The sequence below is a fragment of the Lepisosteus oculatus genome, chromosome 4 (genome assembly GCF_040954835.1).
Source record: "Lepisosteus oculatus isolate fLepOcu1 chromosome 4, fLepOcu1.hap2, whole genome shotgun sequence".
NCBI classification, from domain to species: Eukaryota; Metazoa; Chordata; class Actinopteri; order Semionotiformes; family Lepisosteidae; genus Lepisosteus; species Lepisosteus oculatus.
Window position 1 is genome coordinate 59,223,018 of NC_090699.1, and position 21,291 is coordinate 59,244,308.

At 36.5% G+C, this 21,291-nt stretch overlaps 1 protein-coding gene across 4 annotated transcripts in view; it reads right to left on the bottom strand.

Annotated features, from left to right (window-relative positions):
* Window positions 1-10,657: 10,657 nt before the first annotated feature.
* The window catches only part of slc6a6b (solute carrier family 6 member 6b), a 34,616-nt gene continuing 23,982 nt past the window's right edge, over window positions 10,658-21,291 (bottom strand). For all 4 annotated transcript variants that reach the window (XM_015348141.2, XM_015348142.2, XM_069189433.1 and 1 more), the window contains exons 10-14: window positions 19,318-19,455; window positions 18,167-18,269; window positions 17,177-17,277; window positions 15,544-15,714; window positions 10,658-14,893 (exon numbers count right to left, since the gene is read on the bottom strand). In XM_015348141.2, the coding sequence (XP_015203627.1) occupies window positions 14,738-14,893; window positions 15,544-15,714; window positions 17,177-17,277; window positions 18,167-18,269; window positions 19,318-19,455 (669 nt within the window). In that variant the 3' untranslated portion in view covers window positions 10,658-14,737. The remainder of the gene's footprint in view (window positions 14,894-15,543; window positions 15,715-17,176; window positions 17,278-18,166; window positions 18,270-19,317; window positions 19,456-21,291) is intronic.

The window sequence follows — 21,291 nt, forward strand, 5'->3', positions numbered from 1 at the left end:
CATGTTGCTTTGCTTTCTGTAGGAGGGATCCTGTAGTTTGTTTTCCTATCTTTGCACTCTTTGCTGCTACTAATACTTCAAATATATTTAGAAGATGTCTTTTCCATGGCAGCAAGTCCTGATGTAGAGAGTATTTATATAGGTTGAAAAACCAAAACAAAAATATTAATCCTGTGTGTGCTGTATAAAAAAAAAACTATTTTCCTATAGGAATTATGACACCTGTCATATATGGCTTCTCTGTGATCTACAATTTTGGATGTACAACTTTTCAACACCTGCAACACCTTTAAAATTATCTTCTTTTTTGCATTTACAGAAGTAAAATCTGTGTACGGCCAGTGGAGGGTTCGTAACAGATAACAGATTCGTAATTCAGATAGATACAGATGAGGCATTTATTCACATGCTGTGTTACTCACATACTGTACTGTATGGATTTGCCATCTGCATTTGTGTATATTTTGTATATTTTTATTCAATCAGTCCAGATTCTTGTGCCTAATCGGTAATGGGCTTTCTGAAGTCCCTTGGCTAAAGAACAACCAGCAAACAAGCTACAACCAGCAGATGTTGTGCCACACAACATGAAGACCACACAGTGTTCCATTTCAGATAGGTGAGGCATAAGCATATTAATCTTGAGCTCTGTTTGAGAAATATTGAAAAGCTGCTTTGTCTGTAAATTGATTAAACAACATATTTTGAAATATTTCCACGGTGTATAAGTTGCCCAGAAGGAATTTTTTTATTCACTTCTCCATTTTCAAATAACCTTGCCCTGTTTTATCACTCATTGGATAATGCTTGCTATATAATTCACGGCACTGAGTCTCTTCTGACAGCCTTTTTGAAATATGATCCGATCCCTGGCCTGAAAATAATTCTGTCCATTCTGTAGCTGTGGTTTTTGCAGTTAATGAAGAGATGGACTTCTTTTCTGCACCTGCTCAGAGTCAAAATCTATTTATAAGATTCAGCTTGCTTATTTCCATCGCATCACAGATCAGCATTTGACCGTATGTCTAGGAAGGATAAACTCCCAGCTAAAGCCAAGTGAGGAATCCATTTATCTTTTATACATAGTGTACTGTTCAAGCACTACCTACTGTATAAGGATCTGAAACGTCATTCTGTTGAAGTTTCTAATTTGACTCTAGATTCCAATTTTAAAATCAAAGTGAGCAAACAAAACACAACATAGAATGTTGTACTGTTCCAGTTTCTATTCTTTCTTCTGGAGAAGTGTTTATAGCAGCGACATTTCTAAGTGTAATTTTTCTTTTCTTAGGAATGTTTTGTACCTGTTGTAACTCCATTTTCCTGAAGACTTGTACATCTGACAAGCAGGTATTGATCGTGCATCAAATCAGAATTTATTAATTTTATTGTGTTGACTCTGAAAAACTGAAATGCTTACTTAATGCAGAATGCATTTTCAGCTGACGCCCCAGGACAATTTTTGAAAGACATTTTTTGTGGAAGTACAGTAATTAGCAAAGCCACAAATTTTGCAAACTACAGCAAATAGAAATTTGAATTGAGGCCTGGTGTGTCAGGTTAAGAAGTTATATTTACTTTTATACAATGACCTTTTTAATATGATTATTCTTGACTGGTGCAAAGTATAGCAAAGAGTTTCCTGGGTTGTGCACTAACAATTTTAGAGGCCTTTAAATTGGCAATGTGTTGAACTGATCAATGTAGTACAGTATTTTGTGAGTCCTTGAAATTACTGTATACTCAGACTTAACTTCCATTCCTACCTATTGTTATACAGCCTCCAAGACATACTGGAGCATATGGAAAAATTTGAAAATAAGAGCCTCTTTTAAATAAGCAGAGTTTGTGCCGCTTGTACTCTATGCAAGGAAAAACCAAAAAACAGGTTTGAGAGAAAGAGCTAACACTGTAGTTCACCAGAACCTGAAGTCTGCAAAAATGGAGTACTGTATGCCTGCCCCTGTTTATCTCCCCAAAAAAGGCAATAGCTTTGAGTGAGAAAGATGTTCTCTGCTGTAGGACAGGCCCCCACTCACTTAAGCCCATCAGATCGCTGAGTCCTTCTTCTTGTATGCTCTGTTAATCCCAGGACTGCTGCTGCTCCTGCAGGTACAAGACTGTAACCACAAACACCCAAACTGTCACTTGCACACAGACAAGGGAGGAGAACAAATACAGGCAAGGAGCACAAGAACAATAGTAAACTAAGAACTATACCTGTATGTACATGTACTGTATATACAACAAAGTCTGTTTCTATGTCTTCAGGACTCATACCATATTATAGTCATTAGTACTTACTTAATTTTGTATATTTGCCTGAACTTGAAGTGTTGTGGTTACCAAGAGGTAACTTCACGAACTATTTCATGAACAGGTTTACTTCTGATCTTAACCCTTGATTAGCTACTGAATTATGCCTATGATCTCTGACTTACTGTATAGAACATAATGCTACAAATGTTTTGGCTGACAACACGTACTGTTGTCAAGTAATCTGACTCTAGTTTGGGATCATTAGTCCTGACCTAGTTTGAGTGCATTTTAAATAGACACCTGCTGTATGTGACGTCAAAAATAACAGTAGAGGTAGGTGACATCTCAGAAATAACTGAAAGATGGGAATAACATTATCAGGAATAGACACCGTGCAATAAGTGGAAGTATTTGTCTATGATTCCAATACATTGGTTATGCTCGCTCAAAAACCCATTCATGGTAATAACATAGGGTGACCTACAGTATATAACTCCCTGTAACACTGCTGGAACTTTGGACACTGTGGGGGATGCACCTTGTGTGTGTTTATCACTGTGTTCTCCAGAAATGACCTTTTTCATCACGAATTCATCTCAGACCTTCACTGAACTGTGCATCCCTGCATCCTTTCATCACTAATGCTGTGTTGTTCAGTAAGAATTCTTAGCATTTTGTTTTCTAAACAGTTTCTAGTGTCATCATCTAAACCTTATTTTGGGACCACATTTGTACTGATTTGACTCAAAAATGTTTGCCTTAAGCATTTGGAAGGCCTGCAATCACTGTAAGTAATAGGTTAGACAGTGTCATGCTGCAAGCTTGAGACAATTTCCTGAAACTAAAGTAAAAGCATGAACAGTATTTGTAGGAAGCCAAAATCACCACATTACATCAAACATTTGTATACTGTTTTATTATTACAGGAAACAACTTGTTGTATTTACAGAGAGGCCTAAAACAGAAAAGAAATGTGAACATATCTTTCCCATGTGAAGAAGTTTTGTAACTGCTACTTTGAAGTGCTGTCTGGTCTGGAAAGAAGCTTGTGATTTTTACTGGATTATAATTCAGTCCTTTATCAAATGTTTTGAAAGTCAGACCTCCTCGCCTGAACCCAATGTTGCAGCATCTAAAGCCGGGACTTGATTATAAGGAAGGTTACTAATGTGAGGAGACCATTCAGCTCATGTACAGTAGCTTAAACACTATTTAGTGACGATGCACCAGAGAGGAGAGCAAAAATACAGAAGAAAATCACACACTTTATTGAATATGGGTAAATTCTAGAAAATGAGAGACAAGGGAGAAAATCCAGACACCCCATTTTTCCAAAAACCCAAAGGTTTTGAGAGGATGGAAGATTCCAAAGCAAAGTATCATAAGTGTTTGCTACACTTTTTTCCAAACCAAGGAGTTATAGTCTCCTTGGTTCACAGAAACTCCTACGCTCCTGACAGTACCCACAGAACCTTCTGGAACATTATAATCATGCATTCACTCAATCCAGTGTTTCCCATCTCTGCTCCATTTTATCGAAGCCATGTTAATAAAGTCAAGTACTTCCTACGTTATCCCCCAACCTCGCTCTTATTTGTGCAACTGTTTAGAAAAAATGGAAAGAGTAGAAAATTCAACCAGAAAAATCCATGTTCAACAAAATCGTTTATTGACACTTTGGACACTGGGTTTTCTTTGCAATTCTACATAAAGCTCGTTCCTCCGAATGAAGAATCGTATGACACATGTGCCATGTGCTATGTGCCATGCTACCAGAAGATAGCAGCTTCCCTCAGTCAAATCATCCAGTAAAGAACTCCAGTCTGCAATATAAGACACCGCAAGACAAAACATTTCAAGCTGCTGCCTCATACTGTACAGTACCATCTAAATTGTCACCTGAACGCCATGATCATGATCAAAATACAACCACTCAGCATGTCAGTGCAGCTCACCTTCAACTAATCAAGCACATATACTGTCCAGCATGGCGTCTGAATTTCTCTGAACCCTGCTTTAATTAATCATGCATGTTAAAACATTTTCATTCCCATATATTTCATCACGTTACATTTATATCACTTGATGCTTAAAAACAGCATTTGCACCTCACTGAAATCATACTGGTCCAATTCATCTTCAGTGACCACATCATACAGTCGTATGGGCACAATTTTGTGGACTTTAATATTCGCCTACATTAAAGGCTTTAAATAAGCTAGGAGCCCTGTAAACCTTTAAGAGGCAATTCCTGTGACGATGTTTAAGATATGGTTGGGATTAGAAGTATCAGCTCCAATGGCTTCAATCACTTCATGGATTCCCATGGAGGATTGTATTTTATTTAAGCCAATTCGACTTTAGTCAATTAGATTTTCATTTCATTCTTTTCTTCTTCCAAGTGCAGGATTGTTTCCCTTTTAATGGACCCAATCATTTGAAAACATTTTAATCGCTTTAGAAGAATTTCTTTTCACTAATGGGTTTTAGCCCTTTGCCTGTCTGCCCTGTTCTACTAGGAATATTCATACTCTTGAGATGGGTGACTTGGGGACCTGGTACAGGTTTGAAAAATTCTTCAAAACACAACCCAAAATCACAAAATCAACCCAGCTCACTTCTTCAGAATGAAAAGTGAAACAAGAACTAGAAGATACAAGTGGACATTAATTAAAAATGCATTTAAAACCAAGAATAAGAGGCATTATATTTAAAGGGTTTTGTGAATACTTTCCTCAAGAAATGGCCCTATGAGATCCCCAGATCTATTAACTACTAAATACCAAATAGGTTAGATGAGCCAAATGAGCCAGATGTTACAAATTCTTGTAACTTATGTTCTTATGATATCTTTGAACATGTCATGTACACACTTCAGAAACTGAGGGAGACATGTTTTGTTATTCTATGAAGGCTTCTTTTACACCTATGGGGTATGTAAAGACATTACTCTTTCACCCAGAGGCAGGTACAATTATTTCCAAAGTCAAATCTTTCATTTTTTTAATTTGTTGTATGATGTCTTGGGTTTTGAAAAAAAAAATGGCAAAATGGCTTCAAAAGTACAAGTATGAGGAGTGTATCAAATAGAAGAGGATATCTCCAATTCCTACTCTTTCCACATACTGTATTGCCAACATAAACCTTCTCGTCTAACATGTGAGTGCTATTGGTTTCAGTTCTTATTTAGTTCAAGAAATTAATTTCACTTCCACGAACCGTTTAACACGCTTAAAATAGGACATGCTACCTTTCTTCCAACAAATTTGTTGCTTACTTCACTGCTTTACTTACAGTATTTCTTCTACTGCAAACGTAACACTTCTGCCCACCCCTGAACTATTGGAGCTACTGTAGAATATTTTTAAACAGAACCCCACAGTTCTCCAGACAATAATGTGAGCATTGTATGTCTGTATTCTGCTATGTCCATCCTTACACTTGATCACATTAAAATGGAAAATAATCTTCCCACTCAAATAGCAGCATGACTGACTCATTTACTGGATTTGAAAAGAAAAACAACACCCCCAAGGCCTGACTCTGATTAAGCCAAACACTACCTCTCATCTTCAGACATAGCAGACTTTGCTCACTCAAACATCACTGCACCACTGTGGCATTATTCAGTTTTGCAACAGATTGATGACTTTTTTATTTAATATGCAACTTGCTTATTCATTTTTCCCAGTATCTTACAGTACATACAATTCATTCTAAGAATTTTCACCTGTTTGCAATTACTGCTTGTAAACAACAAATGACAAACTTACAGGACCCAACTAGATATTAAAATCGTTAACTGCATCATCTGCTTTCCCTTACATCATATCCTCCTAACACATGTAGAAGGAAACCTGCACTTTAGAGGGCTGGGTATGCTACGTTTTATACAAGTTTCACAGAAGTTAAAATACTGCATAACCACTAGCTTCCTTTATTTAGATAACCTTTATTTCATCATTGAACTATATTACAAACCTCCTTTACCATGTACAGTAGCAGCAAAGTGAATGTTTTGCTTTATTGTTTTAATCCGTTGTATAATGCCATTTGTGTCAGGTTTTAAAATCTCTACTACATAATCACACTGCCAATTCTTCTTTCTTCACAATCACAAAAGGTTTGGAGGTCCTTCCAATTCAACTGGAACACAAACTTCAATCTCACATCTTTATGATAAATGCAGGTCTCTTTGCAAACATGATATACTGTACTTAACTGAAATATTAACAATCCTTACTTGGCTACAAAGAAATAACTCTACAGTATGTCTCCTGCTGACCTCTGAACTCCTGCTGAGTTTCAGATGGTCATAGAACTCAGCAGGAGTTGAAGACTACTGCACAATCTAAGCAAAAGCTGAAATCTCCTAGCCTAGATAGTATTCCACTAGTGTTACTGTTGGCACTGTGGGATCAACTTAGCACTTTAATACTGAATTTCATAGGCTTTTCCCTAGAGATTGGATCTTTTCATCCCATTCCTTCAGAAAAGGTGAAGATACATTTAGACCTGTTCAACAACTTTCCTTGTTGTAGAAGTCACTCATAAATCTGTTTGCAGACATTTCCTTCAAACATATAGACACATGTATGCATCATGAAAAGACAAGCTTTTTGAAGAGGATATTTGCTTCCCGTAATATTAGATTGATAATATTGATGAAATGCAATGGAAGTGCCTTAGAATATTTCAGTTTTGGGCATGTATGTATTTCTCCCTTCAGTTTGCACTCAGCAGAGACACTCCAGTGCTAGCCATTATTTCTTCTTGGATAATGCTTAAGTATACAGGCCAGCATTGCTCCCACTGAATAAGTTCTCCAAACTCCAGATTTCTGTCTTTGCTGTTGATACTGTACAGTAGATTTATGTAGGTATACTGTTATATTTTTAACATTTTCAGAATAAGTTAACATTTAACATTGTACAAAGCCATAAATGACATTTTCTGTACAGTGTATTACCATATACTTAAATATATGTGAAAAAGTTTACTGTGCATTATGTGTACATTTCCCATGTCTTTATGTACAGTACAAGTTTATGTCATAAGAGATATTCACAGGTTTTACTTATTTTTGTTAACTAAGTCACCACCATTTTCCTGCAGATTTGTAAAAATAATATCCTTTAAGCAAAATAAATTTACTTTGGATAGATTGTATTCTATTACAAGTTAGTCACAGGCTCTCTTTACTGAGTAGTGACATGAGCTCCAGTGCATAATGTTAAACTCCAAAACAGAGTTACAGGTTTACTTACAGCATGGCAGTCAGAAAACAACAAACAACAAAGAGGAAGTCCTGAACCATGTTACAAGAACACAAATCAACTTTAACCTTCCTCAGCCCGTGCGAGCAGGGTAAACTGAAAGAGGACTGTTTTATATACTGAAAGCTCCACCCCTTGTTACGCCTACGAGTGCTCTTAAAGTGCAACTTTCCTTTTTCAGAAATTGTTTTGCATCTGAGATGGCGTCCCTAAAACGTTTTATTGTTAAACAAGGAAGAGTTGATTACAAAAATATTAAAAATTATTATGATGTACAGTATGGTGATGAGATTCCAGTGTGAATGTGGGAATGGGGAGATCAGTTCCCTTCCACAACACAAGAGGGCGCTGTGAAAACATATCGGCAGGCATCAATTTACTGCTTCAGGTCTTTAGGCCTGAATCTGAGTGCGGTTTTGGCTAATAATGTAAGTGGGTGAAATTTAGTTGTAACCTACAGTAAATGTACCAAACAAACAAAACCACTTACAAGCATATTGCCCTTTTTTTCTCCAGTCTTGCGCTGAAGGTTATATATTCATAACATGTAAGTACGTGTTTTTTTCCCTTGTTATCTTTAAAGGTCAGTTCTAAGTACAGTGTAACTGAATATGCTGTGGGATGGGTGCGCTACCTAGGATCTCCATTATCAATATGAACATACAGAACCCCCTCACATTACTGTATTTTTATATGCCCCATCTGAACAAATTAGCTTTGTTGTTAATAATCAAGGGTTCCTTTGGGGGAACTTACAAGGCCTTAAATCCTTTGGTGGCCTGGCTTTAATTTGAATATTGCTGTCCAGTTGGTGTTACAGTAATTTATACAGTATAAAGGATTCTGGTGCATCGATTTCATGCCATCTACGGTAAGTGAGATGGCGTTGCCTAAACCACTGGGACCGTTTATTTTGTATTGCAAACTCAAGGAAGATTTGGAACTAAATCCACTGCTTTCTTGGCATTCCCCCCAAATTGTAATAAGCTGTGGTCAGTTTGTAATAATTTCTTCTTAACAACTTTTTCTCAGCCCTTCGTACAGTATGTCTATATTGTACAACAACAAAGATTCTTACTCTCCTTGGCATTTTGGAGGACAATTGCCTGTATCTGTTTCAGGATCTAGGTTGGAAGTAAACTCAGTTCTTGGAAGGCCTAGTGTTTTCTGCTTTTTGTTTTCCACCCAACCTCTCAGTTACATAGGGGTCTAATTGTTTCACTGCATAATTTCTAACCTTGCTCCAAAGTGTTTTATAGGTATTGTAACTGTACTATTAATTGATGGTTTGAGGTATCATCTAGAAAGGATCTTAAGAAACATCCTCCACTGTATGTACTGTATCTAAGTTCGACTGATTAAATTAACAAATAACTCAATTTGGAACTCAAACCAGAAGACACTAGATCCTCCAGGAGTTAGACACCCTTGATCTCAGGGAATCTTGTTTTTTTTTTTATTTGATGTATCTCTAACCCCCCCCCCCACCACCACCACCCACCAAACAAGCATTTTGCACTTCTTCCAGAGCTTGATGTGTTTCAACAGCTGCAGCATAGGATCTAGCTTTTGCTCTTTACAGTTACATTTATTGATTTTGCAGCCCCTGTCTGCTCCAGCTCTTTGACAGTTTGCACTATATAGTCCATCTTCAGGCACTGGTGTGTCTACATGCAGCAAGAACTCAACTTTGTGAGGCAGGATGAAGCTGAGATACTGGTTGTGTTCATTTCTAAATCATTTCTAAATATGTCAGCCTGGACAGATCCATTTTAATTTACAAAATCTCCCCCCTTTTAATTGTGTTCCATTGTTCTATATTTGCTTACTGTTTTTGATCTTAAATTAAAAATACAATTAATAAAAATAAATAATAAAATAATAAAATTAAGATCTTTAAAATCATAGAAAATAAAAATTCTCCCCCCCCAAAATATTTTATTAAAATCTGCTTCTCTAAAGAAAATGAATCTGTCCTTTTTCCTCAGATCTCTTCCTTGACCTTCTTACATGAACTGAAACCTGCAGCCCTTTATGATGAGCTAACATATGCTGTTGTGATGTCACTTACACAGTATGTATCTTCATGTAAAGCATATTAATTTAAGTATTGCAATGCTCTTTGCTTACCCTTGATTGCCCCAGTTTAGGTATAAATGTTTTGCAAGATGAGAACGATAGCATAGCCACTAAGTACAAATAAGGTTTTGTTTTTGGCATTATTTCACATACAGTACCTAAAACATTTTGAAATGTTATTTTCACTGAAGGGTAGTCACTCTTAACATCATGTCTTCACTGATGTGTAGATTTGAAGTCATTTGCGTCACCCTGGATAATAGTGATAATGGATGTCCTTGATTGCTCATCATCCAACTGTTTAACCTGCAGTTTCTTCCTCCACGTCTGTAATTTAACCTCTGGCATAGTTATTCTTTTATCTCGTGCCTTAGGCCTTGATATTTTTAATAGATGAACCATTTATCTACTGCCAGATATTTCAGCTTACGATAGTTATGTTTAGTGTATGAATAGTACGTGCAATATTTAAATTTTTAGCAATAGAAACCCTAGGACGTTTTTTTAATTTAGGATGTAGAGTACCATTAATTCCACTTTAAAGGGAGGTATTCAATAGAAACAAATGCAGAAACACCTTCGTTATAGGGATCTGAACACCTTATTTATAAATATGCACTACATTATGATTATTAATGCACTCTTACTATATTTGCCAGTAGGTTTTAGATGGCTTTTAGATTGTTTCCATTAAGCGGGAAGGTCCATTAGGTAATCAAGTTATTTGTTTTGTTAGGTAAAAAGGAAACCTGAAAATCCATCGATTTTCCATTAACTACGATAAAAGTGCATGAAATCATGGTGATTCCCTGTGAATCACAGCAGTCCTTGAAACCTGAAATGTCTTCTGTTGTTGATTCCACTATCTTCTGATGATTTCATTGAGCTCACTGTTTGGTCAAATAGACCACTCTAACCCTTAGAATTCCCATTTAAGAGAGATGTTCCCCTAAAGACCATTTGCAACTTTTTATAAAGCTTATTGGAAAAAATCTTTCATATATTTCCCCAACCCCGCCCGCAAAAGAAAAGACCACTGTGACTTGTTTTTCAAAATATTTTTATTTTTTTTTCCCTCACAAAGTTGTCAAATTACAAATGTCTTCTATCAAAGCAAAGAAAAATATTACCAAAATATGTTTTTTTTCCCTCTAAAAATGCAAAACTATCAAATAACTGCACAAGCAATGAAGTGTAAAACAGTTACATGTAATATTGCCACAGACTGACTTGTTTGGTATTACAGTACAGGAAGTGGGTCTGACAGGAGAATATTGCCCCATGCCAGCATCACTGAACAGAAATGATCCAGCCCAAATGGTATCACCATTGCCTGACTCTTCCCTATTCAGATTTCATGGATCTAACTGCAAGGCCCTCAGCTTACCCTTTATTGAGCCAAAATTGGTGGGTTTGTTGTTTTTATAAATCAAGCTGGTTCCAAGACAAATACTAGTGAAAATAAGCCTAATTATTATTTTTAGCCATCCAGTAATAAAAAACCTATATGCAATGTTGATATTGCTCAACCAGAGAACAATTCCAGCTCTATATAACCATATATTAAACATCAGATACCAGATGTGTTTTTGTTGATCAGCCACTCAACAGTGCACTCTCTATAAAGCAATATAGACCTCATGCCTGTAAATCCATGATGGAAGCTGAATGTTAAAATGAAGCTAAAGTAAATAAAATGGAATCGGAGTGAAACTGAAAAAACTGGAGCCCAGCAGAAAACCAATCACATCTGAATTAGGGCTTATTAAACAAATACAAATTACAGATGTTTTTATCCCCCCTAGTTATAAACAAAGGAAGGAACTTATCCCATCTTGCTAGTTTGTTAGGAGCTTATGTAAATTTCAAGAGCATGAGTAGGTAGGAAACAAAGTAACTCAGATAATGCAAATTGCACCCAGATTTTAGTCTTTGTCACATGTATTCTGAGATGTTAAGTGTATGAGAATCATTTTCTTAATACCCCCTACTCATTCAGGACTACTCATTGGTACCGAATTGGGGCTGAAAAAAAAAATCAATTGTAAAGTTTTCCATAATGAATCTTTTGAATTCTTCACCAATTTAATTTGTCTTTAATAAATAAAATTATGCAGCCGTAACTACCGATATCTCATGGTGCAACACATTCGAGACAACCAACTGTGAACACTACTAGGTCACGTGATGTACAGTATGTTTTGGAGATTTCAAGTTGCATATATTACTCAATTTCCAGTTCTTAACTTCATCTGGGGTCTGATGTAACCTTCCATCCTGTTTGGTCTCAGTGCACAGAGTGGTATCTATCACCCATCGACAACACCTGACCCCCAGGACTGTAAAGGTCCTGTGTTGTCAATGCATCGTACAGTATTTAAGTAAAGTCACACCTTGTACCTTTGATTACTGTGCAAGTGGGAAACGAAGAACCGTTTGAGAACGGACAAGGTCAAGTACATACATACTTATGGGAGGCCTGCCGAAGACGATTTGGAATTTTAACTTGAAAAGTTTCAAACAATGAAACTATTTTTAATAAAGTATACCAGCAGTGGCCCAAGCCTACTTTTCTTTTGTTGGAGACTAGCCATTTTAATAAGTATTCCATTTTTTTATATTAATCCCCTTTTACACGATGGGTGTATGCGAATGAAGGTCAATCTATGCCTGCAAGGTCTTAAAGCCCTAGCATTTCTGATTTGATCATTAAACAGTATGATGGGTCCGAAGCCCAGTGTACATAGGAAAAACCTTGATGATTTACTTCCTGACTAGATCATATAGAGAAGATACTGTACATATCTCACGCCTGTCTTTTGATTCCTCCTTCCCATTCAGTTTTACACATTTCAAAACCTCTGCAACAGAATGGTAAAATATGTACTGTACTTGCAGTACGCCAATATTTGAATATCTTTGTTTGGAACCAGCACTCTTTGATGTTAAAAGTAATAAAAGGCAGCAAGGGGCATAGAAACTAGAGCTTATTCACTTCCAAGCTATTTGCTGGATCTGCAGACACAGTCGGAATTTTGAAACTGAGTAAATAAACCACTGGTAAACAGACTTTCTGTCAAAAATCTGTGTGAAGCCAGCCCAACGTTATCATTGTGATTGTTCAGTGATTACGGCTCTCGTGGGCTGTTCTGTATTCTGTGTGGGTTAGCTACTGAACATGGAAAAATGAAGGCTTTTTCAAATACAAATGTTTATTAGAAATTATAAAGTTTTAGATTTTGTAAAACCCGTTTTAACACTTTTTTTTCTTTAGCTTACAGGTTAGTTTTAAAAAACAAAAACAAAAATGTTCAATAGTTTAAAAAACTTGTTTTGTGAATTCAAAACATCTTCCCCTTTTACATTTGTAAAAAAAACAAGGTTGGTACATAAGGTGTAAAAAAAAAAAACCTTTCTTCACATCAAGATTTCTCATCTGGCTCAAGGTGCCTCAGTGTCTGATATCAGCTGGATGTCTGTTATAGGTTGATGCTCATCTCTTTGGGGAAACGCATAAGACTAATTGCTTTTGGGTAATATCTCTCCAAGATATATTTTGGGTTTCTATTTTCAGTTTGGGTTCTGTTTAACAAAACTAGAACTGAACAGGCAATTGCCAAATTTGTAATAACAGCATCCTTGTAAAATTAATGGCTCTGCATATATGCTTTGCCATCACATTACAGTTTTAACTTTTCATTGTCTTCAGTCTCAGTGTTTGAACATATAAAGTACCGACCGTTAGAAAAACAAATAAGAAGCTATATTTCTATTGCACATTTAAATTGCATGTAAGCTTATGCTGATTAAACGTTTAAATATAAATTGATTATTCTGTCTCCAGAAAGATTTGTAATCAGTTGCAGAGTGCTGCACATGTACAGTATAAAGTTCTAATACAAAAAGGCAAATGTGATTAAAAAATTAACAAACATGTAAAAGTGAAAAATCTGAACTGGGGTGTAGTTTACAAGAAACGACCTCTGCTTTCATTAACTTATCTGGTTTAAATGATACATTTATTGTAATTTGATAATTGATCACATTGACTAAAGCCTTTTTTGTGCATTTACCTTTGATTGAGGTTTTTGTGCATTTTTAAAAAATAAAATATTGAGTCTTCTTCAAATTCGGTTATAAAAAGTGGATGGCGAAATAGAATGGGGGAATCCAAATTATTGCAGCAGTTTACAAAATGCACTTTTAAAAAAAAATTATAAAAGCATTTTGAAAGTGGTGAGCTTGTTAATGTGAATGTATTCATGGTACATTGTGCCCTTTTGTCCTTCTAAGAAGGGCGTATCCTTCATTAGGTGTTAAACTGAAGTGAGTGTTTTCCCACTAGCCAAATGTTCCATGTGTTGTACACCTGGCTGTTAGACCATGAGGCCAGCAGTACAATAGGAATTACTTTAGATGCCTAAAGCAGTTACAGGGTAACTCATAAAGTGCAAGTTAAATAAAACACTAATGCACTAGGATGTAAAGTTAGTGTTAGCCCCAAAATCCTCCATGCCAGCCCCCCTTCAATGAAGATGGCTGAGGCACAATGAACCCTGCATGGAATCCAACCATGAACTGGTAGTGGTTTCTCAGTGACATGTGGTGTTTGGCTGCTGATGTTGCTGGCTGAGTTACATTCAGTTGTATTTCACAAACATCAACAACAAAATAAAACCTTACCATACAAGGATACTTTCCACACTAACATAAAAATTTGGGTGGGGTGGGGGAGAGCTTATATTCTTTACACACTGACATATTGAAATGTTACTTTCAAACACGATACACTTTTTTTAGTTTAATATTGTGGCCCATTCCCCCTCCCCAAAGCAGACCACTTATTCCACTAGCTACAGAAAGGAGGTATAAAATAGAACGATAAAGTCCCATTTTGCAAATACTGCCTCATATGTATGAGATCAATGCTTCTACCTACAGCAATAATATTATAATAAAAAACAGTAAAAACACCAACAGAAAACAATATGTAACTTCCTCTGTAGAAAAAAAAAAGGAAATCCTAGTGCAGATACATAGCAATGTAAACCTGGTCCTACGACTATTAAAAGTTAACAAGTATAACATGGAAAGCAGGTCATTATTCCTCTCACAGAGAGCGCTCACATCATCGTTTCTACAATGGTGTGGGTGGGCTTTATCAGGCCGTTGTTCCCATTTGGATCCAGGGGATAGCCCAGCTCGCTGCCCTTCGGCCGGAGATCAGCAGGGCGGGAACTCGCGCCTCCTCGAGCAGGAGCCGCCACTGCCTTAATCCGCTGAGGGGAGAGTGAGAAACTGGTTCACACCTCTGTACGCTACAAGGTCTCCTCTCGTCTCTAATTCCTCATATATTGTGGGGGTCTACAGTAACATGACATGGCTGTGTTCTGGAAACTGACTTCCAGGGCTACACGATGTCAGGAACAAGACTCCTGATTAATTAACTAAACAAAATGATGTATAGAAAATTTGGAGTGAGTAATAAATGTTCTTATCTTTCTTACTTTATCCGTTATTTAACATCAACTGATTTGGAACTAGGAGAAGGTGTTTGCAACTACTTTGCTGGAATAGCACACTGTCAGCAAGTATCCTCTAAAACCATCATGAACAGGCAAACCTCTCTGGTTACATTTGAAAGGATCGGTTGAAATCAAATTTTAAGAATTGTTATCAACTGCAAATGAGAAAATCCAGTACTTGATGTAAGCTATATGTTTGGCAGTGGCCAAATAGGAGCTCACTATGAAGCACTGGGTCTATAACATTTGCAACTGGCAGATAGATGTAAGAAGTTTAGTTGAAGTTTTTTATACAGTATTTCTACCTCTATCTGAGGGATCATATAGCTATATAGATCATAAGTGCATTGATACTTTAGGAGGTAGGCATATGGGAGATAAAGCCAGGTATTTTCAAATCTTACCTCTATAAGGGGCCCATCAGACTGAATGATCTTGATGACAACTACCATAGGGATGCAGATCATGGAAGCAAGAGCCAAAGACCAGCCAAGACCTATTGACCAATCAGGGTACTCATAGACCTTGTTGTACTTCAAAGGAGTATATTTGGCCAAGGAAAAGATAAAGCAACCCTGTGGGAAATAGAAAGAGAAGAGATATTAAGAGATTGTATAACTTAAGATAGTATTAAGTTCTATACAGAACGTGCTATTAGGTATTTGTGTGCACGGTTAAGCACAAAATCTATGTCTAATCAGCACTTCAAATAAGCAAAAATGAACTTAAAACTAGATTTTGAGTATAAAACTGCAGTCTAGAAATAAACCCAGGACCCAAGTGCTGGAAGGTAGTCAGACACTGTGCCATCTCCATGTTTATTATGAAAAAATGTTCCTTGCATGTGATCAGTACACTGTAATCAACATAAGCTTTAAAATTTTCATTCATATTAAAACTAAAGTGTTTTACAGTAGCTAAGAACAAAAATAATGTCACCCTTAAGCAGGTTTATCCTGTTCCAATTGCTCAAGTAAAAAGCTTTATCAGAAAACTGCCTGTTCCTGAATGACTGTTTTGTATTGCACAACTGTGATTCTAAATTAAGACCGCTTTATAGATGATCCCGTCCAACTGTAAATAAAGCTCTGCTTTATGGATGACTTTTTCTTTTTAGTTAAGGACAATTAAATACGCCTTGCTTGTCAGTTTTTAAACAATATGGAAAATTCCAAATACAGGTTTTCCTATACAGGAAATGCAGGAATAGTAACTGCCATGACAATGCAAGCACCTGTTACATCTGCCCTGTTTTTTTTATTAATCCATTATTTTAAAATATTCTATGAAAATGGACCAGTCAAAAGTGATCCTAACAAAATACGCCACACCAAAAAGCATTAATAACATGCTAAACTATCACTATCTTTATCTAAAGAAAAAAAATAAACTTTAAGCAGTGTTTTGGACAATTTCGGTTTGTTTATTTTCAGATAGGACCAGTTCGGATGGTAAAACGAAGCTTACATTTCAAAATGGAGAAACTTAAAAAATTCCTGTAATTAAGATTCTTTCTTATGTGACTGTTATAATTGGCATATCAGCTACCCACCCTGTAGACTCTAGGGAACCCATTTGGAATTATCCCACATTTAAATCAATGGAAAGCAGATGGCCATCCCATCTGCTCTTAAATTTCCCAAATAATGGAGTGTCTGGAATGGTAGTGTAAAGCCTTTTCAGTACATGGGGGAAGGAAATAAAAATACAAAACTATTTATACCTATACACTGTAGGCTTAACCACTGAAACTCTGTATAGTTCTATGCAATATATAGAAAAAAGGAAAGTGTTGGCAAAGGCTGAAAAGACACTTTTTTTATTTAGACTACCCATTTATCATCCAAAGGATTATAAGACCGTAGCTGAAGATGATTTGTCTTTCAAGAGTTCAAGACAAAGTGGGAAAAAATAGTCAGGAAAGGTATCTTATTTTTTAGTTATTGTCTATTTATAAGACTGGAACTTTGGGAATACAAACTGCACATCAATTATTTTTCTTTTTTGCTGCTAAAAATGATTTGGATTAAAACCTACCACACAAAGTACAGGGGTGATTACAGTCCAGCTCCATTTCATCCAGGGATTTGGTCTGTAGCCAATCATGTCTTCAATCGCATCATAGAAATTATCAACGCCTAGAAAGAACCAGAACAAATGAAGGGGTTAAACTTGTGAAAAATCTATTCGGTTACTTAAAAGGGTAACTACTTGCTGCATGCGTTTTAAAAACAATACAATGTATGCAAAAAGCAAACCTACTCAGTTGATTGACTGAGAAAAAGTAAGCTAAGAAAACCAAACATGAACGAAGCAAGTGCATTGCTTTAAACTCTATATTCCAGTCTGCTCAGAAAGCACTAACTAATTGAAATCCCATTCAATGATAACGAACACCATGTAATGTAATACATGTACTGCTCTATTATTATGGAGCATCTTTGTATATGTTATACTTTTTATTTAATGTAAGATGGCAAGGATGTTTCATACTTAAAAAGGCTATCATGTGATTTTGCTGTGATAACGTTTTACATTGTGCAAAATAAAACACCCATCAGCTAAAGCCTTTACTATACTAGCACACTTGCAGTGTTCAGAAAAGGGCAATGGAGCACTCACAGCTTAATTTAAAAGGTTAAAAGGGGAGCAACACATGAAAGACTGAAAGGATTATAAAAAGTTTCAGATTATTGTGTATGTGATTGTGTTTATTCCATAAGGAAGAAAAAATACGCCTATTGTACACTTGGGCATCTCCAGTATTACAATTTGTGTACCCAATGGGTTTTTCTTATATATATTTTTTATCAGCAGTTAAAAGCTATAGGGTTGTATTTTATCTGTCATGTATGACCTGTTTTCTCTTTGTAAGTAAAAAACCCAGTCTGTCAGTGAAATAAGCTTCAGAAATCCTATGGCCCTGTGACCAGTTTTAAAAACAATCTCTGAAATGCAGTTATTAAATGTGTCAGACAAAATAATTTAATGAGTGTGGTCCTTCTGAGTCTTACAACTGGCACTTACCATAAACCCAGGCTACAGCAATACATTCAAAGAATGCAACCCACAAAAGGCACACACCACTGGCTGCATAGTAGTCAAAGAGTTGAAACACATACATGCCACCCTAAGGAGAGACAAAGGATAAGACATTCTAAATATTGTGTCTTGTGTAATAAGAGGGCATTAAACGTTTTGTTTTGCTCAAAGGAAAAAAACTATGGAAGATGAAGAAATAATCTGATCCCAGTGAAGAAGCTGTATGTTTGAGGAGGTTTTATTTTAATAGAAGGGTCCTTGATTCCATTTCAGCAGTGCACAGAGCACAAGCTGTGGGAGTAATGATGTAATGGAAAAGATCATACCAAGCACACCACAAATGGCAATCCCCACAGTGCCATTCACAGGGTGGTGGTGGGGGGGAGGCATTAATGGATGATGCACTGGAGACTGGTTTTGTACTGTAGCTCCAAGTATAGAAATAATAAATCATAGTAACTAGCTGGGAATTTCCATGAACCTGAATTGGAAGCCAATGTGGTTAGCAAGTTTTAGAATCGGACCAAACCACAAGCCCAGTCTACCAATGATGGGCCCTGACCAGCATGCTTTCAATATCTGGGATGCAGCACTTCTCAGTAGCTTTGATATTTAGAATTGTTTCCTGCCACTGGATCTTGCAGATGGATCAAAACAGTAGGTTAAGCACAATTGCTGTTTGTGACTAATTCATTAGGGTTAAGTAATGGTTGTGTGCAGGTGAATGAGTCGGTAGGCATGCTTTCACTTAATGATTGCTAATCCTGCATTAATAAATGTCTCGGTTAGAAGGTGTAATTGCTAGGACTTGGTAAAGATATTACTAAAACCAATTGCAATTGAAAAGTATTCTATTTGTAAAGGAAAAAAGTGAACTAAACATAGTTTTGTGACAAAGTGAACTTTGTTGAAAAAGGAGACTCAATATAAATACCTAATGTAGTAATGTAATCTCTTGATATGCACATAAAATGTGTATTTATTTTTTCTGAAATAAAGATAGATAAAATATATTCTAATGTATTGATTTAATGTTAGGGTTTAAATCTCCTCTGTATCAAGAACCTTAAAAGCCGAATGTTTAAAATGATATTTCTTTAATGGTTCCCCAAACTTGGTTTTCTTGATATACTTACTTCAGTAACCATGGTAAGTCCCAGAAGATAGCTCAAGAAACACACTATAGCTATAAAGATTTCCCGCCGGTAACCCTTCCTTAGGAAGGATGGATACAGATCAACCAACGATGTGATCTGTCCCTCCACTTCGACAAACTGCGGAAAAACGACAGAAACGTGAATCAATTTTAAAGATTTGTACTGGTCATTATGACCAAAATAATCATAGTAACACACAAAATAAGAAAATACCATTAAAGATAAGTGCTTAATTGCAGAGACAGTTTTTGTGACATTTAAGGACTTAATACATCTCCATTACAAATTCTGACCATCTTCTGGTCAATGGCATCCTTTGCTTCTGACGTTTTTCCTCATTGCTACTTGAAATAAAGGGTAATGCTATAAACAGAAAACTGTTCATTACGGTCTGGTTAATGAAGTGATCATTCAGAAAAGTGGCATCAATTTTTGTATCCTGAAAGTGCTCTCCTGACTGCAAGATGCATTATCCAATAACCAATATGTATAGGTGTACTGTCCATCATAAAGATTGCATTGTTTATCTATTTAATTGCTGCAGCATAGTAATGACATGGGTCATTTGCATGGTGTGGAATTATTCAACAGTGACACTGAACTCCCTCTTCAAAGAATTGAACCACACCACACTGTCACTCTCTCACAGATGTGCAAATGCATATAGATCTGTCTCCAAAAAAGTGTTCTTCATCCATTCACAGGACATTAGCATGTCTCCGTTTTCCTCCAAGTTTTCTATCCAACTTCAAGCAATCGTTATTTGCTTTGGCTTATAAGGTTTCCTACAAGCTCCATCCCATTTAAAATTTATGAACATAAGAAAGACCATAAACATTTGGTCTGTCTAGCCCACTTGGTAGTTCATAACTGATCCAAGGATCTCATACAGTCTTTTCTTGAAAGAAAAGAGGTTAACAGCTTCAACACTGCGGTTTTAGCCTCTGGGTAAAGAAGTGCTTCCTGGTCTTCCATTTAGTTTCCACATGTCCTCTGGTTTGTGTTTCACTCTTCATTCCGAGGAACTCCGCTGGGTTGACTTTATCAATGCTTTTGATGATTTAAAATACTTGGATTTCGTCCCCATATAATCTTCTGTATTTGATACTAAAAGGGTTCAGCTTTTTCAGCCTGTCCATGTAAGCAGTTCCTATAAGATCTGTGATGTACAGTATGTGTTGGTGCTTTGAATTGATTCCAGAGCACCAATATCTTCTCTATAACATTGTGACCGCAAATGAGACCTTATTATATAATTATAACATAACATAAATTCTCCAATCATTATTCAAGGACTCCTCAGAGATTATGAAGAGAGCTGCCATCTTGTAAAGTTGGTATTTTCTGCAATGCTTGCTCACTCAGGATATGCCATTTCCTTCCTGAAGGCTCGAAAGTTGCTAAGCTTGACTTCAATCTGGTCTTTCAGATGATTTAGCGCTTGCTTTAGGATCTTCAGCCTCACATGGAGCTGCAGGTATTCACAACTGGATGTCCATCCCACCTTCGATTTTCAAACCGCTTTATCCGATGCAGGGTTGCATTGGAGCCAAGCCCTACCCTAACAAGAAATGCGCACAAGGCAGGAACACCCTGGACAGCGTTCCATCGCAGGGTACACACACACACTTGGGAAATGAACCCAGGGCCCCAGCACCGTGAGGCAGCAATGCTAAGCACTGTTCCAAGACACGCAATTCAAAGATTCTCCAGGTGACCTTCTAGGTGGTAAAAGCAGATTTTGATCAAAAGTCAAATGTTGCCTTTGCCTGCCCATAATCATTGGTCAGTTCTAGACATGAACAATACACAATTCCATCTTGTTGAATGTTGGTAACATGTATGTAGCAAAAAAAATCAGACAATTAGGCTTTATATTCTTGGGTGAATTTCGGATCTATCTCAACTGCAAAAGGAATACACAAATTGAAATAAACATACAATTTCATTTTA